The 26,088-nt window shown below is 45.1% G+C and overlaps 1 protein-coding gene across 4 annotated transcripts in view; it reads left to right on the top strand.

The window, feature by feature from the left end:
- The window catches only part of cadm2a (cell adhesion molecule 2a), a 216,319-nt gene that overhangs the window by 171,138 nt on the left and 19,093 nt on the right, over window positions 1-26,088 (top strand). For 3 of the 4 annotated variants that reach the window (XM_027024755.2, XM_027024756.2, XM_027024754.2), the window contains 2 exons: window positions 17,232-17,384; window positions 20,990-21,127. In XM_027024755.2, coding sequence (XP_026880556.1) covers window positions 17,232-17,384; window positions 20,990-21,127 — 291 coding nt within the window. Of the gene's footprint in view, window positions 1-14,860; window positions 14,945-17,231; window positions 17,385-20,989; window positions 21,128-26,088 lie in introns of those variants that run through there. The other variant, XM_027024757.2, reaches the window with a different exon arrangement.

Raw genomic sequence — 26,088 nt, 5'->3', positions numbered from 1 at the left:
TACAGGCTCATAACTGTCCGAAAGAACCCTCTGAGGATTTCTGTACATATATAGGCTGTGTTTATCATCGTGGTGTGTGTTGGTGTTTGTCAGGAGGCCCCGAGGTCCACAGCCACACTCCACTTTAATTGAAACGCAGGCATCTGGGTGGCGTGTAAGCGCTCTTGCTGACGGCAGGACAGATCCCATCGTGCTTTGTCTCCACGCTGCTGCGACAGCGTGCTGGGCTCTGCCGTGCCACCCTGCGCAGAGTCATTTCTGTGAGGTTTTGCGGTCCAGTGCAGCGGGGTTTAAAAAACAACTCCCCCCACACCACCCCACCACCCCCGGCTGATTAAGAGACACTGATTTCCCCTAATTCTGATTTCCCCTGACACAGAGTGAAAACATCTCACAGGTTGCAAATCCATTTTTCCCCCTATGTTTCCTTGGCTTGGCTTTGAGCTCCAGGGTTGTACACACTCACAAACACAGATAAGAGCATATTCTATCATCCAGAAAAGAAAGAGGCAGGCAAAAAAAGACAAAATCCTTTCAGGTGTAATGTCTTGGGATAACAGAATCGAAAATGAAGCATTTTTTTTCTCTGCATTATTTGAATCCCATAATCTGAGACGGAATGAGAGGTGTGTGTGTGTGTGTGTGTGTGTGTGTGTGTGTGTGTGTGTGTGTGTGTGTGTGTGTGTGTGTGTGTGTGTGTGCTCGCCATACTTTTCTCATGAACTGTCACATAGGGGACAATGTGATGTGCTCCTTTCAACGTCCAAACGTTTTAGTGTATGAGATTGGCTGTGTGTAGGTAATAGAATCCATAGTATCCATTTTCATTGCAATGGTTTCTAGGAACAAGATGATGTCTGTTGTAGAGTCATGACAGCCTTGTTATACTATGTGTGTGTGTGTGATGAGGAAAGGTCCATATGTGATGTGAAAAGCTACAGGGTGTCTCTGTTGATCTCTGAGAAGGCAGAGATGTCCCACTGAGACACAGTATGGCTCTGTCACCCAGCCCACCAGCACCACGGGGCCTGGTGACATCTTGACTCAAGGTCCAATTATATCTCAGGCCTCTACAACGGAAGCCCTGTGACATCTCTGCTCCATTTACCACAGGTCCAATCACATCTCAGTTCATAACACCACACATCCCCGCACATCTTTGCCCTCTAATCCATAGGGTCCAATCATGTCTCTGCCCACTACACCACAGGATCCAATCAAATCTCTGCCCACTACACCACATGGCCAATAACATCACTGCCCACTACACCACATGGTCCAATCACACCTCTGCCCACTACACCGCGGGATCCAATCACATCTCAGCCCACATCAACACAGGGCTAAAACCTCTGCCTACGATGCCACAGGGCAAGATATACCCCTCAGCACTTAGATGAAGGCAAGTCATAGCTTTTACCATTAACCTGATTGTATCCTCTTACTAAAACGATGTTCTGTGGAACAGAACCCAGCAGACTGTCAGCTAACTATGGGGTTTTTCATGAGAAATGCTACTCAGAAAGGGGTAGAGGCATATCAGAAAGCAAATAAAGTGAAGATCACATTCCATACTCGGTTCTGTATGGTCTTAATATCCCACTAATGAATGACTGTTGTGGTCCATGAGAGATCTCCTGCTAGCACTCAGGGAGAATGTAGGGAACTCATTAGAGCATGGAGAAACATATGCTAAATTCACATTTACGTTAATTACTGGAACACCAACAAGTGTTCGTTGGTTTTAAACATGGACAAACTTGTACCAGCATGTATAAAATAAAAAAAAAAATTTTAAATGCCCGGAAAAAAAAATTAAACACAAGGTCATATTAAAAATTAAGAGCCAACGTGTTTGCTGTGTATCAAATGTACGACAGCTCCCATGCAATAACTCCTAACGAGCTCATTAATTAATGGGAACCCCCCCCCGAGGTGCTCTCTTGTTTCTCTTCACTTTATCTTTCCCATCGTTGGGAAAGCCAACAGGACACTGCTGACCCCACCTCCCCGCCCTGCCCTTCCTCTGCCCCCCCCCACCCTCCTGGTGCCCTGCTGAGGGGCATGACTGATAGCATGTGAGGCAGACCACCCACTTTCCTCATATATTAAAGCAATTACAGAGACAGGAGAGGCTCTGAAAAGAAGGATAGCACGGCATTAGGGCAGCGATCAATGTGGGCTATCCGTTCTCTGGCTTCTTTAGTGCATAATGGCCCTTATTGCCGGCTTATTTGTTAATGTTATTGAATGAGTCTCATCCACGGGCTCGTGTCAGTGATGGCATTGATTACGGCTTACCTTCGTCTCCACTGTTTGTTCTAGGGCTGACGGGGCCCGGTCTTAAGAGAAGACTCGCACTTAATGGCTTCGATTCGAGAGACGTTTTGCCGTGACAGAAGTTTTAATTCAGAGCTTATCAGGAGAATATTCCTAAATTTGGCATTGTGGAGCGCTGGGTACAGAGACCTCCACCGGTATGCTTTGCTGAATGGAAAAGCTTCCGAGGTTTCTGTCCGCTTAAGGTTCCGAGGGTTTTTTTTAAAAAAGGTTCTGATGTTTCTCTCTGCTGATGGTTCTGAGATGTTTCAGAAAGGTTTTCGCAATTTGAGATGAAGCTCTGCTAAGTAGTAACTAGTTTTCTCCTTATTTTTCACTCATCACCATGTGGATTGGGACCATGCGTAACTCTGATGAGCACAGAGGCCAGCAGGACATCAAAAGAGTGTGTGTGTGGTCATACCTTACAAAGATCCCAGAAATGCTCCTACTGTAATGCTCATATTGATGCCATTGGATGCGAGTAATATTACATTAACTTAATTTAAGTGCCCTGCATCTCCTGTTCATCTTTAGGAACAAGACTTCTAGTGAGCCAGCGGTGCCGTATGAATGAAACGTTACCAACTGATGGATTACCATGGCCACACTTCAGCTCCCGCTCATCGGTGCGTTTCGGTAATATGTCTGTGTCAGCGGCATATGACAGACACTTCCTGAGCCTGCCTGTCCCACGCTGCACCGCTCTGCCCCGGATGACACATTATTCCCCACCGCCTTCATTACATCATCTCTCACTATTTATGGCCCGTGTAAGTGCATGTTTGCAGAGGATAAGTGATGAGCGTGTTGGGGTGCACACCAACCCTCCCACCCACCCCATCTTGTTTAACTTCGTTCTTTTTCCCCACCTTCTCATCAAGCCACAGCAACACTGGGTGAGAGAATTGGCCGTTTACCTGCGGCGGAGCCCGGGTCACCGTGTAAACCTGCGCTTTAATTAGTCTCTAAAAAAGGGAAATGCCATCATGCTCCTAATTGCTTCTGTTACGTGTTCATTAAAAATGCTCAGCAGAGCAGGATATTGTGAAATGGTGAGGCTTAGAGGGAGCGGGTCCTTAGGCGCGCGTCAGCACCGGCGGGTCCTGTGCCTGGCTTCCCTTACATTTCCTCGTTCCCTTTTAATGCCAGACCCACACCCATAAACAAGAAAGACAAGCCCACAGGTTAGAGAGAGGCACGCTGCCACCTGCTGTTGCCCCCCATCACTGCTTTACAGAGCTCTCAGCAGACACTTGATCACAGAAAATGGATGTTTGGCCTTAAATCTGTATATACACTGGAGATCAAAATTAGAGAACAATTTATGAACACGATTTTTGCAGAAATAACGTCATCTTCATTGGTCAACATTTGAAGGATTTTGTTAGGGGTATGCCACTAGAACTGTGTTTTACAAAAAAACAAAACAAAGTGTTTCAACATAAAACCTTTATTTTACAGAAAACACAATGACGACAATTAAAACAGCAATGACTAGCACAGAGATTACAACTACATTTTCTGAAGGTTGCAACAGTCACCAGTCAGTAGGAAGTTTATGGGCCGTTGCTTTGAATGACTTCAGCACACAGGACATCACTTCGGCCACAGGACATCACTAGTCTCTCACGCTGCTCTGGTGTGATTTTGGTCCACTCTTCTTGCAGTCTCTTCCAGAGTTCAGTGACTGTTGTGGGTTTCTTGGCCACAACTTTGTCACCAAGGAATATTTCAGAGGTTTTCTGTTGGGTTTAGATCAGGACTCTGATCTGGCCATTTCATTGTTTCAATGTTTTCCGTTTCAAGGAACTGCTTTACTCCTTTTGCTGTGTGATGGGGAACATTGTCCTGGCTGATTGAGTGATGAACGCAAGGAAGGAACCACGTGTTGAAGGTTCTGATACACACTTCACTCTGCCATGTAGCTGTATGAGAGGACCAACTCCTGCTGCCGAAAACATTCCCCAAACCATGACACTTCCTCCTCCACCTTTCACTGACTTCTTTACACACTTTGGGTTCAGTCTTTCCCCACTTTGTCGACGAACAATGTTTCTCATCAGACCCAAATAAAATAAACTTGCTGTCATCACTAAATTGAACTCTGGACCACTTCTCTGTCCACACAACATGCCCCTCAGAAATGTTAGTCTAGCCTTTTGAGTCTTTCTGCTAATGAGAGGTTTGGTCACTGCAGCGTAGGCTTTCAGTCCAAATGCTCTTAAACATCGAGACACTGTATGAGGAGACAGATCCTCACCCTGTTCAGTGCTGAACCGGCGAGCGATTCCAGCTGCAGTGTTGAACCGATTACCCATGGAGAGTCTCCGCATTATCCTGTCTTCTCTTGCATTTGTCTTTCGTGGGCGACCAGCCTTTTGGGGGGACTTGGAATGAGTTTGTGATTTTGTAAAGATGCAATATTCCAGAAATCACAGACTTGGAACAACTAACTTCTCTTCCTATGGCTGATAGGGTCACCCCTTTGGCCTTCATCTGGACAACCTGTTGCCAGAGGGTTTCATTCACTTTTAAACAGCTCACCATCTTGCAAAGTCAGTGAAAAGTTAGGCTGCCAGTTAAATAGGGTTTAACAGATAATTAAGGAAATTAGCACCAGGTGCCAGATTAACACCAATAATTTGCAGGTATCTGAAAGTGTTCTCTAAATTTGATTAGTGTTCTTTTTCAGTTATCTCATTTAAGTTTTTAATACTGCGCTTTAGAATATATACAACTCATGAAATCAGTTTAAAATACTGTTTTACTCCTGTTAGGATAAATTCACATAGGACAGTGACCTTAACATTTAGGAAATTGTGTTGTTCTCTAATTTTGATTATATATTATATATATGCTCTGTCTGTGTGTGTGTGTTTGTGTGTGTGTGTACAGCAACAAACCTCCATTAGTAGTTCACCTCTAAACAATACTTGGTGCTTATATAAAGCATTTGACTCTGCATATACTGGCACAATACCAGAGCTTTTAAAGTTCTGAGGCACAAACTGATGTTTGACACTTCAGTGAGTCAAAGCCTTTTGTGCAGACAAACAGAGTGTTGCTGCCACAGTCAGCCTGGACGCGCAGTCTGTTCTGCTCACCCACGTTACACTGACCCGATTAAAATACTGCTGTTTTCCAGCCAGAGAACCATCAACAAGCCTTCTCTCTCCCTCTCTCTCTCTCTCTCTCTCTCTCTCTCTCTCTCCCTCTCTCTCTCTCTCTCTCCCTCTCCCTCTCTCTCTCTCCCTCTCCCTCTCTCTCTCTCCCCCCACCTTTCACTGCTCCTCTTCTCTTGTCTCTCTCCATCTTCATCACTCTGTCTCCCCATTCTCCTGACACCATCACCAAAAGCAAAGTCGACCTTCAGACCAGACCCAGCCACAACGTTCAGCTCCACAGTCTGAGAGCCCAGCCAAGCATGCCGGACCGCGTGTCACACTACCTATAAAGACTTGCTTGTGTTCTTTCTTTCCATCTTCCTTTCTCTCCTTGTGACATGGTCTCAGCGCCGTGGCAGCCTGGGGTGAGGGAGCACAATATGTGTTTTCCTACGACAGGAAAAAGCAGAAATGCATAAAATATGAGGGGCAGAAATCATCGTCCAGCCTGTGCGCGGTGCCTACGCAGCCCCCGATATTCACCGCACACACACACCTGCTGCGGCTCGGTGCTACGCGTCACATAGTTTGGCCTTTTTTGACACTCTTCCCACGTAAGTTTCGCGTGCATGTTTACGCTGACTGCAAGGGTGGATGTGGTTTCCTGAAGAACAAGAGTAGCCTGCCACTTGTTTAAATGAATCCTAACCATTTTGATCAATAATCAGTTTTCACTGCTGGAGTTGCATGAAATGATGGATTGAATTGTGACACTCGTGTTTCGTCATAGCTGCGAACGTTTATGCGACATGGTTCCTGAAAAAAGCCATAAGGTTCGATAATGCATGAATAATTCATGGAATTCCTGTAAAATATTGGCCGTGGGAGCAGGGCTGTGTTTGATATTTATTGCGTGTATTAGAGATATGTTTATGTGCAATGAATGTGAATTGTTAAAAGCCTACATGCACTTCATTCATGACTGTGACTACTGCGTGATTCAGTGTTAGTGGATAACTCACCCTCTGTGTTTCTCTCTGTCACTCTGTTTCTCTCTCGCTCTCTCACTCCCTCACTAGCTTTCTCCTCGCATCCATCAAGCTTCACTCCCTGTCTTTTCTGCCTTTCTTCGCACTGCGCCGCTCATTAAGAAACGGTCCCTCTCACACTGTGGGCTCAGGCCCGGGGAGTGCCGGCCTGTTCCCCCCACGGCTGGCGTGCAGGGGAAGGCGAAAGCGCTCCGTTTAGCAGAACAGGGCTCGACTCCACACCACTCCCCTCACCCTGCAGCCGTTAGTCCACAAAGGAGACATCCGCCACCGCCGATTATACAAATCAGCAGCTAGCGTTGACAATAACACACAATGATATATTTATAATAGCGGAAAATCAACTGCCCTTCCTGCTGTCCTTCACAGGGCCAGCTGCACATCCACGCCGTAACCAGCCCGACACTTATGCTTCCCGAGAATTGCTTTCATCCATGGATAGATTTTCATCCAGTTATTTTATGCTTTCCTTGAAATTCTCCTAAATGTGATGGGATTTTATTATAGGGTTGTTCGAAGCCAGGGGTTAGCCACGTTACACCTTAGCAGGCTTCTCCCTTCGATAAGGCACATTTATTGGAATGTGTTATGGCATTTTTTTTTTTCCATTCCGATGTTCCAAATGTGCACTGGGGGTGACCAGCTTGGGAAAAGGTCAGGCTGGTGCCCAAATGTAATCACGGAGCAGTCTTGTGAATATGAAACTCCAGAGGCAAGCAGATTTATTATTCAGCTGTATCCATCCCCCTGTTCTGCTCTTCACTTTACTCTGAATCCTACTCTGAAATCTATTAGTCAAGCCTTTGATGCATTTGAAATCTGCCATGCCTGACTTGAGTTGCAGGTGATTTTTTTAAGTTTGGAAGCTAAATTTGGTACCTATTCACTCTTTGATGAAAGTTAACTTTTTTGGGTGAGGGAAAAAAAGTACCGCTATATAGAGAAGATGTATTTTCTCCCAATGTAAAGTTTTACTTACTGGACATGTGGAATGACAGAGGCTGTGTTTTATGTTTGTTTTATGACAGTGGGGAAAGGAGGTTATTTCAAATTGCTGGAGTGCTTCCTCAGAAAACACAGCCTTGTCATAAATCCCCCAGCTTCCTGAGCACGGCCACCCCATAAAGTAGCATGGCCTGGCTTCTTGGGAAGGAGAGGCACCCCAGGCTAAACACAAGGAATTAAGGCTGCCTTTTATAGCTGGCCTCAGCCCATGGCATCAATCTACCAAGGAGGAAAAAGTGTGGGCTCTATATATATATATATATATATATATATATATATATATATATATATATATATATATATATATATATATATATATATATAAAGAGAGAGAGAGAGAAAGAGAGAGAGAGAGAGAGAACCTCCAATATAAGAAAGATATACACTATATAATATATATAGAGAAAGAGAGATATATAGATGTGTGCGTGTGTGCATATATATATATATATATATATATATATATATATATATATATATATATATATATATATATATATATATATGTGTGTGTGTGTGTGTGTGTGTGTGTGTGTGTGTGTGTGTGTGTGTGTACACACACACTGCCTCCAAATAGTATTCAACCCCCTGCAGGTTTATACATTTGGAGTTAACTTGTGAAATTTGGACTATAGATGGGCAGTAAACAATAATGTTACTTCTCTGTTTATTATTTTTTTAAAGTTTACGAGAGGGTCAATTATTATTCAACCCCTCAAACCACCAGAATATTGTTTGGTTCCCTCAAGTGTTCAGAAGTAATTGAGGTATTAAGAACAATGATCTTCGTGTGCTTGGATTAATTTTCTGTTTTTTCTGCCTTTTCTGACTATAAAAGCCCGTCCCCAAACAGCACTCATACATGGTCAACATGGGAAAGACTAAGGAGCATTCCAAGGCCATCAGAGACAAAATTGTGGATGGTCACAAGGCTGGCAAGGGGTGCAAAACTCTTTCCGAAGAGTTGGGCCTACCTGTCTCCACCGTTGGGAGCATCATCCGGACATGGAAGGCTTATGGAACTACTGTTAACCTTCCACGGCCTGGACATCCTTTCAAAGTTTCCTCCCGTTCTGAGGCCAGGCTTGTCCGAACGGTCAAGGATGACCCAAGGACAACAAGGAGGGAGCTCTGGGAAGATCTCATGGCGGTGGGGACATTGGTTTCAATAAATACCATAAGTAACATACTTCACCGCAATGGTCTCCTTTCCAGGTGAGCCCGTAAGGTAACTTTACTTTCAAAGCGTCATGTCAAGGCCCATCTAAAGTTTGCTCATGATCACTTGGTGGACTCTGAGGCACACTGGTTCAAGGTTCTTTGGTCTGATGAGACCAAGATCGAGGTCTTTGGTGCCGACCACACCCGGGGCGTTTGGCGAGAGGACGGCACTGCATACGACCCCAAGAATACCATCCCTACAGTCAAGCATGGTGGTGGCAGCTTCATCCTGTGGGGCTGCCTTCTCTGCTCCTCCATCATGGATCTTAAGATGGGTTATCATTTCATCTTCCAACAGGACAGTGACTCCAAGCACATGGCAAAGAAATCCAAGGCCTGGTTTAAGATCAAGGTGTTGCAGTGGCCTTGACCTTGACCTTGGCCTTGACCTTGACCTTGACCCAATTGAAAACTTGTGGAAGGAGCTCAAGCTTTGCTCACAAGAGATGCCCAAAGAACCTAGACAACTTGGAGAAGATCTGCATGGAGGAGTGGTCCAAGATTACCCCAGAAACCTGTGCCAGCCTGATCAGGTCTTATAAAAAACGATTCATAGCTGTAATTGCAAACAAGGGTTATTCCACAAAACCTAAGGGGTTGAATGATAATTTACCCTAATTTTTATGTTTAAAATGTATTATAATTTAATCGAGCAACTTGTACTTTTTGTTTGTAATATTTAGGTGTATGTTAATAAATGCTACTCTTGTTCAAAGTTTGAAGGCTCTAAATTATTTACAACTTGTTGAATTTGCAAAATCTGCAGGGGGTTGAATATTACTTGGAGGCAATGTATATACATTGTCAGATGTATATACAGATATATATGTGTGTGTATGTGTGTGTGTGTTCTGCTTATGTGGTGATAGTCAGCTAAACAGGATTGCCAGCACTCAGCATGGTGTGTGTGCGGTGGCCAGGTGTGAGGTTTCAAACGCCGCGGCTGTTAAGGTAATAAGGGGGGAATTAGCATACAGTGACGGGTAGAAGACTTCCTCCTTCTCTCCCTTCGACTGCCTGCCAGCGTTCTGCCGTGGAGCAGATCCAGGTACCGACAGGTCCTCATTACCAGCCTCTCTGCACACACGGCAGGTGCATGGGCCCGAGGAGAGAGCACCACCCCTCCTCACCCACACAAACCCACCCCTCCTCACCAGCCACCCCACCCTCCCTCATTCCTTCACAGAAAGTGCAAACTGCTGAGAAATATCACTCACGCTCCCCAAGGCGAATGCAGTTCTTGGGAAGTTACCCGGGGCATTGTTAGACTTACGGGGGTGAAAAAAGTTTATATTCAGGGCTGACTTCCCCAACACCAGCATTTCATTTCTTCCTTCCTCTACTGCCATTATAATTTGAGCCTTTAGGAGGTGCACTGAGGAGAAGGTAAAACCAGGCAACACAGTTGTTAGCTAGCAGTGGTTAATTGTGGTGATGTGGTCTTTTCTCAGAGGCTCTCAGATGGATAACTTGAGTTTCCTTCAATGGCATTATGCTGCATAAGGCTTTACTCATATGCTCAGTGTATCAGTTGCCAAAACAATCTACTTCTCAGGTGAGAATTTAATAAGAACAAAGAAACTGGCATGAGTATATTCATTAATGCTTTGATTTTGGTGTGTGAAGCCATGTTCTAACTGGCAAGCAAAACAGCAGCAAACTGTATCTTTTTGATTTAATTTTTCTTATGAATCTTCAACCCCCAAGGTAGGCATTATATAAATAGCTGTTTTTATCTGACTAACCTGTGTGTGTGCGCGCGTGTGTGTGTGTGTGTGTGTGTGTGCGCGCGTGTGTGTGTGTGCGTGTGTGTGTGCGTGTGCGTGCGTGTGTGTGTGTGTGTGTGTGTGTGTGTGTGTGTGTGTGTGTTTACAAGAGAGAGGGGGAGAGCAGAACAGAGGCAGTCAGTGAGAGAATGTCAGTGTTTGCATTGCTTTGAAAGGAAGCACATCTGAAAAGCACATCCCAGCATCCCACAGTGGCGGGGGGAGGCAGGCAGCGAGGCTGTACACCGAGCATGCTCTGTACCCAGGACTGGCTCAGTGGACACACAGACCCCACTTCAAAATAAAGCACCTCGGCACTTCAAAACAAATGCCTTATAGAACACCTGCCTTTTTGACGTTAAAATTATAATTGGTGGACCTTCATACGTATAGTAAAAAATACATAAAAGTATGTAGCATAAATTTGTGAAATGGCATATATTTTAAAAAGTAAGTCATAGGACCTTAATCTTGTAAAATAATCATGTAATATAGGCAGAGTAACCAAAATGTCATTCAGATACCCTCAGATGCACACACACACGTCGTGTCCTGGAGTGCAGCTTGACTCTATAAGCATAATGGCCCTTGTGCAGAGAGAACAGGGGCCTGTGGATGTGACGGAAGCCATGCGCTTGACTCCGCGGCTTTGGGGGACGTAATCTGAAAGCAGTGGTTTCAGGTTTCGCCTCGAACCACAGACACTTCCAGGCTTCGGTAGCCATCTCGGGAGAGAACAAGGAGTCAACATAACATCAGCTGCAGAGACAAAGGCAGAATATCTAGGCCAGAGTGAGATTTTAATGGGCCAATTTTCTGTCAGGTTGGCGCTCGGAGGCCAGCGTGATCCGGCCGGTGTTTGTTGTTGCTGTTGTTCTCTGAAGGCCCCCCTGAAAGGCAGTAACAAAGCCTGCACTTTGAATGACACCCAAATCCCAGAGACGGCGTGCCAACACCTCAGCCAGTGGCGCAGGAAATTCCCTCGCCGGGCAGCTCCACTTGGCCCGGAGAGGTATCAGACGCAACACCTGCCGTGCCTCCTGGCTGGGGACCTCTGTGTGTAGGCGGGTGGGTGTGTATGCATGCACATGTGTTTGTGTGCGTGTGTGTATGTGTGCGCGTGCTAGGGTGTCAGTGCGTCTGTAAGAATATGTTTCTTTTTTAGGTCACATCTCTCTGTGTGTAAGACAAGTGTGAACTGGTGAATGGTGTGTTTAACAACATTACCATTCAATCACTTGGCAGATGTGTTCGGCTGGGGAGACCCATTCATGCTTCAGTGATGTGTGGAGCAGAGTCCTCGATGCGCCTGGAATACAAATCGCGGCTAAACGATGCCCGATGCTAGTCGAAAAAAGGTAACATAATTTACTGCGACGATAACGGCCCGTATCTCCGTAGCCCTGAGGGTGATTGATCCAATTTAAGCTCTGAGCGTATCGGAGGGTCATTTTTCCCAGGGCCGTGCCGGCGCAGGTTCAGGTGAGTGAATTGGCAGGGCCGCAGCACGCTGACGTAAATCCCGTTCCTGAAACCGCCTGACGGGGAGAGCTGGGGGAGACGCCACCTGCCCAGTCTTCCCGTGTCCACCGTCTGTCTGCCGGGCTGAAAGCTGAGGGGCTGCTGCACACTGCAGGGGTGGGTGGGTGTGTTGGGAGGGGGCGGTAATCGCTGAGACGCAGGAGAGGTGATATTTTGTCATTTTGGCTGGCAGCCTCATAAAAAAGAGACACCCGGCATTTCTCCCTATGGACGATGTCAGTGAGTGGATGTCAGTGAGTGTTACTGACACCCTCAGATGGCAGTGAGTGTTACTGACAGATAAAGGCTTTAGGAGGACTTAGGAGGAGCAGAGCAACCTCAGGAACCACTAAGGCCTGTTCTCATGTTTCATGTTGGAAAGGAACTTTTGTAATGTTTTTTTTTTTTTCAAATGAATAAAAAAAAGTTTTGCCTTCATTTGGGATTTGTGCAGAGTACCAAAAGTCAGAATGCTATTCCAGAGCAACGACATTACACCTAAAAACTGTGTTCTTAAATACCGTATTGTAAAATATGCATAATATTTACCGCAAAATAATATCTATAATATCTAATATCTAAAATGTTTTGTCAGCCAGCCAGTGGTGCTCAGAGCGTGTTCTGCGTGGGTCCTGTGCTTGGTACCAGGGAGGTGAGAGGACACCCTTGCGCCTTTCTCAGTAGAATATTCAAAACAGGGCGTTAACCCCAGCTATGACACTTATTGATTCTTGGCTCTATCCTCCATCATCAACATATCGGCTAATCCACCCTAAGTCCCCCATCATCTACATATCGACGAGCGACCTTTGTGCAAAATCACTCCAAATATCACGCCATAAATACAAACAGCACAAAGCGAAAGGGAAAACGCACACCAGTGGGGAGCGTTGTGGACATGACCGTGCGTGGGTATAGCTCAGAAGAAAGGAATGCTCGTGAATTAGAGCACGCTCACTAGCTAGTTATCCAAGAAGCCACAGAGCAGCAGGAACATTTCAGTGCCTGACTAACCTTGGACTAGGGTTAAGCTTAGATCTGTGGCCTAGCAACTGGTAAGACTGGCCAAAGAGCAGCTTAGTGCGCATGTTTTGACCCTCGTCCGCTCCGGTCCGCACTCTGGTCCCCACTCCGTGTGAATGTGATGCTACGCCTCCATTCCTGAGTCATTATGAGGAATTAACTAATTTATCGATCATGGTATAATTTATGAGATAATTATGCATGCTAATTAGATGGCTTTTCAATAACTAGTGAATGGATGACAGTATTTTCCCTAACGGACTTCGTGTGTTAATGAGTTAGGAAAAAAAAAAAACTTTATGATAATGGATTGTCAAATTCCACGCAATTTCATTGTCATTATCATACGCAAGACAAAGCCTTCTCCACGCTTCTCTTTGGATATATTATCATAAGCACTTCGTTTTGGGTTTTTTTCTCCTCTTTTCGCCTGTTTTTGCGGATAGGAACCCTAAGGAAACGTCGCTCAGCTTCAGTGGGAGAGCCACGCAGTGTTTGGTGTAGACTCCGCGCGACGGGTCTGGTAGCGGACTCGTGGCTCGCTCTCGTCTCCAGCGCAGCCTTGAGAAACGAGCAACCTTTCGCTTTGTTTCCTTTCCTTATGTGTGACAGGGCAATTAAAGCTGCAATCTGTCCTTGCTTTTAAGTGCAGCGGAGCTATTTGAATGGATGCAGGCTTTGATGTAGCACTGAGACTGCGGGGAGGGGGCTGTTTAGGCTTGAAAACTACAATTGCATTAGTTATAATGCGCTCAGGAAGTCTTTCTTCTCCCAAGCTCCTCTGTTTCTTTCCTTCTCTTCTAATGACCTTCCCAGGCAATTAGAGGAGAAGCTCCATTAATTATCGGCTTTGGTGCAAGCAGACTAGTGCTTTGCAAAATCCACAGGAAACGTTATCAAAGCGCCAGATCCACGGGAGAGCGATTTAACGCTACTGTCTGCCTGCTTAGGATTCAATGTCTTCTTAATCAGGGGGCATCTGCGTTTTCCATCCCAGATATTTTGAGGTATTAGCAAAAGTTTTTTGGTGGGTGAATGTGGATGTTTGTGTGTGTGTGTGTGTGTGTGTGTGTGTGTGTGTGTGTGTGTGCGAGCACGTGCGTCCAATGTCTCCTCATACATATTGAAAGATTGGCGCAGTCAACAATGTCATTGGATTAAGCAGCTGTTCCCCATGGGTGGGCATGAGACTGCTGCTGAATAAATGATTCTGTCAGATTACGTCAGACTCTGAGCCATCATGCCAGCAGCCTGGATGTGAAGGTGCAGCCACAGGGCGAAGACACATGTCATGTCGAAGCCTGTCCTGCCGGGGAGACCTGGCACGTACATGCGGAACGTAACGAGGGCCGAAATGTTAGAGAAAGGAGCTGCCATACTGTACATTAGAGCGCTACATGGGGCGGTACTGCACTACATCCGCTGTGATCAGGGAGGTGTACGCCCCACGGCTGCTTCAAGACCCAGTGGTGGCCATCCACAGTTTAAGTCCCCCGTGATCCGTCCCTGCTCCGGTGAACGCATTGCGGCTGACTTGGAAAAGATCTCTTTTGAAAGCCTATTTCTGTTTGAACGCATTTCCAAATGGAGCATGTTGTATTGGTGTTATTAAGAAAGTTTTCAGAGATATGGTGGGGCGGGAGCGCGTATTTGCGGCAGATCTGGTGTAATTCCCTTTCTGCGCATAATGCCAGAGCTGTATTCTACGGAGCGTTCCCCCGCTTCTCGGATTTACTGCACGCTGGACCCGGATCACTCCAGACCCACGCCACCCCCGCCCCCCAACCTCACTCCCCGGCCACGCACATGCCTGGGTTTAACTCACAAAGACTTTGTTTGTTCCGCGTTTAGAGGAGTGACAGAAGCAGGCACCGAACGCTACTCCCGCTTCATCCCGCCAGCTGATGTGGGCGGCAAAGCCGGGATGAAAACCGTAAGTAGGATAAGGATAAGGACGGATGGGCGAGGGGATGGGAATGAAAAGTGGCCGGTGTCAGGCGCCGCTTGCCACATCATCCCCGAGACGCATGTACGCGGCGGGTCTGACATTTCGTGCCGCGGGACCAGCGCAAGCAGGCGCCGATGCGTCCGTGGCTCCCGGAATCGAACGAAGCCTGCCGAGAGGTCAGAATTCACCGAGGAGAGTGGCGCTGCCCAAGCATGTGATCGTTCGGAGTCAGCACTCCTTTAGCATTAATGGTGGCCTTATTAGTGTACGCGCAGTTCGGGTGGGCGAGGAGCGCGAAACGGAAAAAGGGGGATCTGCCCAGCGAGTTCACGTTCAGCAGAGTGTTGAATGGCCTCGCTTGCCCAAATGAAGGCCATTACCTTTAATAACTTTGGGGAAGGAAGAGGTCCACCCACTGGGCTCCATGGAGCAGGCCTACAGGCTCTTGGTGCAGTGGAAGTGCCTTCAAGGTGCACAGGGGTCTAGGGAGTAAGGATAAGGCCTGTGGGACATTGGGGTCGAATTCTCGGGGACGTAAGCAGAGAGGCTGCAGGTGGCAGGTGCTAGCAGCTGTAGGGAAAGTGGTTAGATCTCCAGAAAGTGGTTCACTGAGATGAAGCCATGTTATCAGGTGCTGAGGTCGTTGAACTGATGAACCTACTGAACTGTAAACTGTCCTTACCAGACTTCTGAAAGCACCAGGTACTACTAGAAACAGCAGAGCTGCTTCAACTTCTGGTGAATCAGAAAATAATAATACTTCGTGTGTGTGTGTGTGTGTGTGTGTGTGTGTGTGTGTGTGTGTGTGTGTGTGTGTGTTGTATATTACGTGTGTTTATTACTAATTTAACTTGTGCAGTTGTTCTCACGCTTTGGTTTTGTTTCTGCATGAGGGGAAAAAAAACTATTTCCTGGTTGGTGCAGTGAGTTTCACCTTTATGTCATATAGCAATCAACGTTTAAAGCAAAATAGAGTCAATTTAGGTTGACATGGTAACAAACAAATGCCAGAGACGTGGGTTAGCAAGGGGTCAGCCTTTTGGTCGATAGTGTTTTTCTTTAGCGCTTCAGCTAGAGAGGGTGAGATCCATAAAGGCAATCATGTTTAGGCCGTTACGGGGCGTTAATGAGGCCTGAAATGTCTGAGAGAATTTGATGTAAAGCAGAAGGTCGCGACGAGTGACCTTGGATCCACTGATTAAATTACACTGCCGCGGGGTCGATCTCACACGCGACATGTTTTTGATACTTTCTTGGCAGGGTTGCTCTGCCCAGGTACAAGGCAGCAGGATGGCCCTATCATCACACCCACTCACGCATTAACCTCCCACCTTCTCTTAAGCAATATTGATTACAGCCTAAAAGCTGTCAGCACTATGACACCATCGTACCTTTTTGAGTTCCCCTTGGCAAAACAATGCTCAAAATTAAAGTTCAACTTTTATTCAGGCTAGCTTGAATACAGAATTACAGTAAGGTTGATGCAGGTGAAGCAGAATATTGAACTGTCAGTATTTTTTAAATGGACAGAGAGGAGGAGTTCTCATGTACCTTTATTGTAAAATCCCTGTCATACACTTATTTTCGCAAGAATTTTATTGATTGGAATGATGGTGGAATTTAAACTCGGAGTAATCTATATTTCATTCTCTGTCTGATTGAAAGCCATTCTAAAATAATTTTGCCAGTATGTAGTGGCATTGATTTTTGTCCTCTTCACTATGTGTGCTTGTATTATGGAGGACAAGTTCTTTGGGAATTAATTGTTAGAACTGTTAAAGTACTGCTGAGCAGTGCCTTTGACTTCATGACAACATTCACAGCAATTATTATCATTATTATTATTATTATTATTATTATTAATATCTGATTTCCTAGTTGATGTTGGATGCTGGTATTGAGAGATTTGTTGAGGTTTTTTTTTTTTTTTTTTTAATAAAGATGTCAAATGAAGTAATTGTTCTCATAACATCAGCCTAATGATTGTTTTAAGGAGGGATTGCCAGGTGCATGCACCTGTTCATGTTCTCATTTTGTACATTAGAATGTGTATGTAGGTGTGTGTGTGTGTGCGTGTGTGTGTGTGTGTGTGTGTGTGTGTGTGTGCGTGTGCGTTCCTGACTCCAGATTTGGCATTGGTGTGTGTTTCTGACACAGAGCAGAGCCCTCACTCAGCCACCTGTGTGTATGTGTGTGTGTGTGTGTGTGTGTGTGTGTGTGTGTGTGTGTGTGTGTGTGTGTGTGTGTGTGTGTGTGTGTGTGTGTCTCACAGCACTGAGAGATAACCGAATCGACCTGGTTCGGGCCTCCTGGCAGGAACTCACTATCAGCATCCGTGAGGCCACGCTGGCGGACGAAGGCCTCTACACCTGCTCCCTGTTCACTATGCCCGTGAAGACTGCCAAGGCCTACCTGACCGTACTGGGTAAGAGCTGTGCAGCCCACCATTCCGCACATGACTCCATTTAGCAGTGCATGAACCACAGTTTTTTTTTATGGGTTGTTTCTGGTGTTAGGAACAGTTCAATCAGTTGTTGGTTGTCTGGATTTCTTTGAGCTAAATATGATTATATAAATTGAGACTGAGAAAACCCAGCAGTGAAACAGTTAAATATCTTTTAACTTCAAAGTATTTTTATAGGCAGCCAGGAATTGTCATTTTTTACATCTTAGGTCTATGTTACATTGTTTTATTGTTACAGAATTTTTAATCCATTTTAATGAGTTCAGAAATCTATGAAAGGCTTGACAGGAACGCAATATCACCATCACAAAATGCAGCCAAATTCAGTTAGGGGTCTTTTTTTTAAGAGTTGGTAGATAATTAGATTTTTACCTCATCAAGTCACAGGGGTGCTCCAAATGTAATGCTATCAGTGATCTGAGTTTAATGAAACAGATCCACCTGGTCACAGCCAGTCCCAGAAGTTCCTAGAAGACACTTTAATTGGTCCTTCTATCAGCATTCCTCTTTACTTTTGTCAATCAAAAGTCAAACAAACTCAATTTCAGAGTTCCTTTTTTGTGATATCACTTTCATTGTCAACACCACCATATTACTTAATTCTTTATTTCTAAGGTAATTATACACTCAATTACTCAATTACTTAGTCTAATTTTAATTACTTGGAGAATGCCATTAAAATCATTACAGAGATGTGTGTACATCGTGTGTGTGTGTGTGTGAGAGAGAGAGAGAGAGAGAGAGAGAGAGAGAGAGTGCAAGCAAGTAGAAAAGGCTCACACATTAAAGACTACTCATTGTGAATGTGGGTAAAATTAATTTACTCACTATGTTTAATGATGTAAGAAGGGTGATTAATAGACTTATAATTATCTGCTCAATTTTTATGCAAATAGTAAATTCTTAAATCAAAACAGCTTTCAAAGTCAGACAGCCCCTACAAAACAAGACGGATCCTTCTTTGACAGTCATTATCAAGGTTATTGGACCACAATCAAACACATTACATTCTAACAGTTCTCATTTGACCTCAGCAAGTAAGTGTGTTGTCAGACTTCATTACAAGTTGTATCACTACTATTTCTGCCTTAAGGTATAGAACAGGGGTGTGTGTAGACCGTGCTGAGACCAGAAGCTCAGCCTGACCAGATGTTGCTCAATTAAATGCTTGTGAAATGTTGTGAACAAAGAACATGAACATGAAATAAGAAATCAGATTGTGAGGTTCTCTACTATTTTACTAAAGCTATATGAAGCTCCACTGTATTGCACAAGTAGCTAATGTTTAATATGGAATGTAGCTGTACTTAACCAGTACACCTTAATAATACAAAATCCATCATGTCAACAGAAGCATACAAGCTGTAAAACTACTGTTATGTTTTTTTCAGTTTTGCCTTTGATTCTGGCTGATATCTGATCACTAATATACCTACTTCCACCAGTACACACATCTTTTTATGTATTAATCATATATGCACTAACGTAATTTTAATAATCTAATGGACTGGAAGTCAGTCTTTTGGCTAATTTAACTTCATTCCAGTTTGAGGTGGTTGGTGCTCAGACATTTTTAGCAGTAGCTACTGGCTAAAGCCAATCCTTTCAGGAACAAAGTTAAGACCATTTTTGTTTTGAAAGGCCTTTAGCCAAACCTCTCTGCCTCTACTGTGGTTTTACCTTGCGCATTTTTAAATATTGCTTTAACTATGCACTTTATTTTACTTGCTGCAGTTGCACTTTTATTTCCTTGAAGGCTGATTTTTAAATTATTCAAAATTCTGTTCTCTTAGTTTGCACCTTTCTTTTAATGTATCTTTTATTAATTTTTTATTTAGGTTTTTTGTAATTAACTTTAGTTTTCTATTTAAGCCCATCATATTTTACTTTATTTTAATAAATAGTTGTAACTTTCTTTTTATTTTTGGCAAAAAACCTTCTCAAGGTTATAGATCTCAGGATGTAATAAAGCTCATTATCCTTTTACATATTCTCTATTTTTTAAACTGTTGAGCACTTTGTAAGAATGTGATTAACAAATGAAATGTATTATTATTAGTAGTAGTAGTAGTAGTAGTAGTAGTAGTAGTAGTAGTATAATGCAGAGTAAAGTTAAGTTTAACACTTGATTTATTTGATTAATATTTTCAAGAGCATCATCATAAGTCCAACATTTTTAACCTCACTGCAAGAAAAGTGATTAAATAAAGGACTGGGATACTAATATTAAGTTTAGGTGGCAAAGACTTGGTAATCTAGTTAATAGCCTATCAATAGGAGGTTTCATCGCTTCATGGCAAGAAGACTAATTAATGCTGCGCTTCTGTAACCTTGTCATAATGCAAAGGTGCTATTAAAAAAGGACCCAGAGCTAATAAACCAGCCCCATAGCCAGGGCATATTTATAGTGACTCAACACAACTTGAGCTACTGAGGGTTAAAGGCCTTGCTCAGGGGCCACGCAGTGGCAGTGCTTGAACTGGCAACCTTCCTGTTACTTGTGAACTACCTTATGCACTGAGCTACCACTGACCCGCACGCTGTTTGGTACATTTTACTTCCACCTGTACCATCTCATCAAATAAAGCAACGCAAACCGAAGAGAACTAGGACACTCTGCAGTGGACACTGAGACTCTGCTTTGTGTTTGTTATGTAAATGTGAACTGCGTGTTGCAGTTCTTCTGCTCTTGATATATTTGTTTAGAAGCGCGATCACCAAGCGGTGCCCTCGGGGGGCAGTACGTTTCGCAAAACTCCTCTGCAATCCAAAAGAACCCAATATCTCCTGGTTTTTTTCCAAATGATGATTCCTATTGATTTCCCGTATTTGTGTCTCTTGCTTCTCAGAGGAGCCTTAAATCTTTCATCTGAAACTCAGGAGCCTTTACATGCTTTAGACGTGCGTGACGTTAGTCCAGAGAGACAGAGGAAGAAAGCAAGAGCGTGAATACGCTCGCCGCTCACCCAGAATGGGGGCATTTACACTGTTTTCTACGAGTCATTTATTTGACCAAGAATTCCCACAGAACTGTAAAATAAAGACCTGTTTTCTTTTTTAGCTACGCTAATAACTGTGGAGTTAAAATTGAGATTGATGAATTGAACGAAATTCCCAACCTTCATTCAATCAAAGATCGTTTTACTCTGTGACACTGTCACAATATAATCAAACATCCTCTATGAATGAAAGGTTCAAATTCAAATTAACTTTAGTGGATAATAGCAATAATAATAATAATAATACTGCTAGCAAAGCTGGAGAGTCGAAAGAGATGAGTGGAGAATTCTGATCGAATGTTTTGGTTGTTATTATGTTCTACAGCTGCATGGGAGAAAATAGCTTTCATTCTCTCACATTCCACTGTGGTTCTTTTTGTCCACTAAAACCAGGCCCCAGCCTTCAAGGGCTTTCACAGACCACAGTGAAAATAAATCTGGGTTATGCTATCCCTTTACGAGCACATCAGTCTACTCTTATACTCTGTTGTTGATTGCTAACTTTAAAGTAGCTTAATAGTTCCCCTGCTTTATTCTGTCTCTCTCTCCCCCCCCCCCCCACCCCAGGGGTACCAGAGAAGCCTGAGATCAACGGTTTCACTAAGCCGGCCATGGAAGGTGACCAGATCACCCTGACATGTGTGACCTCGGGCAGCAAGCCCGCTGCAGACATCCGGTGGTTCCGCAATGAGAAGGAGATCAAAGGTAGAGAGCCACAGAGGAATTCAGTGTGTGTTAAATCACGGTTAACCACTTGTTTAATAATTCATTAAACGGCTCATTGCGTGTAGCCAAAAAAAACTAGAGACTTTGTTACATTTCGAGTCCTTTCCCTATGGATATGCCCCTTTTACTCCCATATGTTCTAAAGCCAGCAAAATCTACTTTCGTGTTGAAGACGGGCCACTCTTAAGTTCATAACTTGTCCACACATAATTACTACAATTCTGGAGCCACAGGGACCAAACACACATTATATGCAACCGTTGCAAAATTTGCTATATGGGGATTGAGCTTGCAAGTATGCCAAGATAGTAAGTACTGCAGTTTATTATTTAGTCATTATAGCAATGAGCTCAGTGTAACAGTACCTTACCACCACACATTAGGTTCTAATTAGTTTACGTATAGTTCAGCTCTGTAGACTCAATAGCTGTCATATATGTGACCCCATTGTGTCATTTTTCCAAAGTTAAATGATAATGATAGAAGATCATTTCTGCATAATAATGCAGCCTCCTCAAACTGTGAGTTACCCACTCAGTGCTACACAGATGCAGTCAAGCTTAGGCACAGTTGTTATCCATGGACTCAACATTTTTGCCTGCACCTTTCTTATATACCATGTTTATACAATATATGTAAATGTATATATGTGCAAATTCATGAACACACAAGATTTGCATTCAGTGCACAGAAATATATTTTACAAATGTAAAAAAAAACATATAGGTTAACAACCTCATCTCGATAGCGTGCGCGCTACCTACAGAGAATGGCTGCGTGTATCATGTGCAGCATAAATGCATGAGCAGTGTGATCTGTCGTCCCGCTGCTGTCTGATAATGGGGCAGGTGAAAGGTTGGAAGACCAAACAAATGGTGAGTGAGGCCCCGGGACCGGCTCTGTCTAGGACGTAGCGCTGCAAGCAGGAGGCATCGAGCGCTCGAGTGCTGCACTTGCACTTCTAAAAATAACGCTGTTCTAATTAGTGATGACTTTCCCCACGCCGGGTGATTACTGTGTCTCTCGCGTGCAGAAGCGGCAGTGCTGATCGTTTTGTTATTAGCACTTTACTTCTGAATAGTGGCTATTGGAAACTGCTTTTCGGGACCGAGTATCTGTTATTACCGGCTGGTGTTTAGCACCCTGAACACAAAGGTGAACGGAAACTGGAAGATGGAAGGCAATTCTAACATCTCACAGTGCTTTCTAAGAGAATCTGATACGTTTGAGTCATGCCTAGATCCTCTTAGCCGAAGTCTGATTAGAGACAAATGTCTACTCATTTAACCTAACTGTAATTAACAATTGATCAAACTTAATTTGTCGCTCTACTTCTGATAGGCTGAAAAGGTTTTATAGAATTATATTTCATCAAGGGATTGCTGATGGTGTAGATGGAGTCCTGTGAGAATCAGCTTATTCAGTTCAAATCCTGCTGCAAACCGTCAGTCTGATTTTCTCCCCGTATTGACAGATTTATGATACAATCTACCCAATAACAATCAAATTGTTTATCCTCGGTGAAGCAGAATTAGAATTCCTCTAATTAACTGGGATTATTTTAAGATGGTAAACACCTTTTTTTCGGGAGACCGGAGAGCATTTATAGAAGGCGCGTGATGCAAAAGTAGGTGTCAGTCACAACGGAACAGCCTGCTAAATATTTACACCTTCATGCATCCCTCTATCCTCCATTATAATTGGATGCAGAATTCACTCTCTTTCTCTCGCATGGCTTTCAAAGGCTACAGCCGGAGAAGCTCATTGTCGAACGTAATTATGAGCATACCTAAGTAATGCAACGCTATTATTCCCGACTTGAAGGGCACACCCGTGACGCGCGCGTCTTTGGTGCCGTGCCGCTGTCGCTCCCGCCTCTCCCACGGTTATTGAAAACTTTATATGTTTAGGTGGGAAAAGAAATGGAAGTGCGTGTGATGAAAAGGAAACAGAGCCTTTTGAGGTTAGTCGGAGCCGGAGGTTCTGTCGAGGGCTTCTCTGGGCGGGTTCCGCTCCAGTTACAAAAGGTTCGCGTGGCACGCGCCGACGGCGCGACCCGGCAGCTCGCGCAAATAACCCGCGTTTTTCCCCGCTCCTCGGCCGTGTTGCTTACACGTTAGTTTAGGTGGATGCGCGCTGTCGGCCCCGCGGTACGTCGGAGGGGCCCTTCCGTTCGTCGCGCGCCCCAGGATGGGTTTTATTTCTTGATTTTATAAGCAAGATTCCATGGATCGGATTTGGGGCGGGACCGGGGTTGGGTGGTTCTGAGGCGGAGGGCTCCCGACGGGCTGCCGAGAGCGCCATACGGGGTGAGCGCCGAACGGGACGCGCCGGCCGCAGAGGCTCTCGTCAGCGGCACGTGCCACTGGAGCGGTGATGGATGCATTCAATAAAAACGGCACATCTCAGATATGCAAAATGAGTTTGCGTAGAGAGACATGGAAACGGGAGCTGGGGGGGGAGAGATGAGGCAAGAGAGGCCACTAAAATCTACAACATGGCCATGTTTGAAGCTGATGAAAAATGAAAATGGCACAGTACGCAGAGGCAGGTCATGAGCAGCGTTAGCAGCGCTGCATCTGTCCACGGCCGCTGCTCTTTGCTCATCGCCATCACCTGAGATTTAGGCAAACAAAAGGTTATTAACTTAGAACTCCTTGGGCCAGCTCAGTTCCTGTCACCTGGGAATGTCATTTCTGGCACTCTCTGTCGGTGGGCCTGCGTGCTCATGCTGCGCAAGCATGATTGTGTGTGTGTGTATGTGTGTGTTTGTGTGTGTGTGTAAAGGTGAGGTGACAGCTTCTGTCATCACTGATTTCCTCACACTCCAACACACTCATGGTGTGATGAAGGCATTTATTTTGGAGCCCCGTTCAGGGAATTGCAGTCACATGATGCGAAACACTGAGACTTTAGCACCATTCAGTCTTCTATTAAATCTGGGTCTCTAAGTTACAGGCCATCTCTCCTGCTCTCCCCCTCTTTTTCTCCCTCTCTCTCTCTCTCTCTCTCTCTCTCTCTCTCTCTATCTATCTCTCTTATTCTCTCTTCCTTCCTGTCTTTCTTCCTCTTTCCCTCTCAGTGAGTTCCTCTGCGCCCATACCTCACACAGCAATAAGTCTGTATCGTTTTTCCACTCTAAGCAAATCTTCTGAGATCTCTGAGATCAAATATTGCAGAGTCGTTCTGCAAGAGCATCGCATCCCCTCTCTCTCCCCCTCTCTCCCCTCTCTCTCTCCCTCACTCATTCTCTCTCTGCCTCTTTCTCTCTCTCCCTTTGGTTTCAGTTGATGTGTGCGTGTGCCTATGTGTATGTGCATGAAAGTGTTGGAATGCACGCTATTGCCACACCTCATTTCCTCACAATTTACACTTGATTCCCTATTGTTCTTGAGTAATGAATTTAAAAGAGTCATAGATTGTGGAATCAATCAGTAACCATAAAAAGGAATTCAGCCTGTTGGGCTGTGGATAAATAATGAATAAAACATGGGTTTTAAAGCCAGTCTCTATCACATTCCAGCCATGCCCTATTCCTCCCTCCACACTCCAGAGCTCTTAAGACTTATTTATGTCCATTTCCAGCCTGATGTGTCTTGCAGAGTAATGCATTTTCTCTTTCCCACCAGTCAAATGCACAGGCATATGTTTTACATGTGTGTGTGTGTGTGTGTGGGTTGTGTGTGGGTTCTGTGTGTGTGTGTGTGTGTGTGTGTAAGTGTGCACGCGCGCGCACACGTGTGCATCCGCTTGCACACGTTCCGCTAAGTCGGTGACACTGGTATCGGAGACAAGGATCACAGACACGGCGGTGCTCGAGTTAAAACTTTCAAACAGTGAGTGAGAAAAGTTGGAAGCAGAGAGAGAGAGAGAGAGAGAATAGATTGGGGCAGAGAGAACTAGTGAGTGAGGATGAGAAAGAAAGTGAAGGGAGAGAGAGAGCACAGAACTAGAAAGAGTGACAGAGAGCGAGCGACTGGCGGAGAGGCAGCAGAGTGCGCTGGCGTCTTCTCACTGCTTAAGCTTGCTCTTTCATCCTCAGTACGGGGCCAGAATCACAGTCCGGTTCCACAGTGCCGCGCCGCCACGCTGACGCTGGCGCTAATCCCTCCCGTATCAGCCCACAAGAGGAGCAAGTCATCCTCTCTGCAGTCTGGAGATTTAACGCCGCCTGGCGTTTCACTCTATCGACAGGACTCGGCTGGCCACGCGCGGCCATACGCCCCGCCGAGCCATACGTACGCGTGGCTTATTAAAACGGAGAAGGCCAGCGGCTCTCGTGCCCCACAAGAGCGCCACCTATTATTGTATTATATGAGTGACAGGACAGCGCTAGCTGTTTGTGGTCTGGCGATATTAAGCGGCGATATAGCATTTCAGACAGATAATTCTGTGACCACACCACAGCGATGAAGGTGATACCATTGTGGGTGTGGGTGTGAGGGAGAGAGAGAGAGATTATTAATGCCAGCTCTAGCTCAGGCAATCATGCTCACAAATCTGATCTCAGTCAGATGCTGGAGGCTCCTGGCAGCAGCGAGGCGGTTTGTGTGGATTAGCCAGATAACATTACACACAGCATCAGACGAGCCGGAGCGCCGCAGTGGAGCAGGTCCCACCCAGCCACGGCGCCGGCGACGAGGCGCTGCGCTCCTGCTGGGAAAGAGAGCGGAATCTAGGCCTCTAGGACATTAGTTCTGGTCTGTCACATGTCGAATCTTTTACGCTCGCGGGCCACGTGCTGCCCAGTCTCTCGGTGCGGGAGATTACAGCTCAGCAAAAAAAAAAATAAATAAAAAGACGCACGAGTCGTCTTGCTAAGCAGCTCGGAGGTTCGTTCCCTGCACCTGCACCCCACCCCAACGCGCGCCCGTGCACGAGCCACGTGTGGGCCTGCCGCAGTGCCACCCCCCGCGGCCAGGGCCGCGCGCGCAAGATGA

This window comes from Electrophorus electricus, chromosome 17 (assembly GCF_013358815.1).
Source record: "Electrophorus electricus isolate fEleEle1 chromosome 17, fEleEle1.pri, whole genome shotgun sequence".
Lineage (NCBI taxonomy): Eukaryota > Metazoa > Chordata > Actinopteri > Gymnotiformes > Gymnotidae > Electrophorus > Electrophorus electricus.
This window is presented reverse-complemented; position numbering and strand designations above follow the sequence as displayed.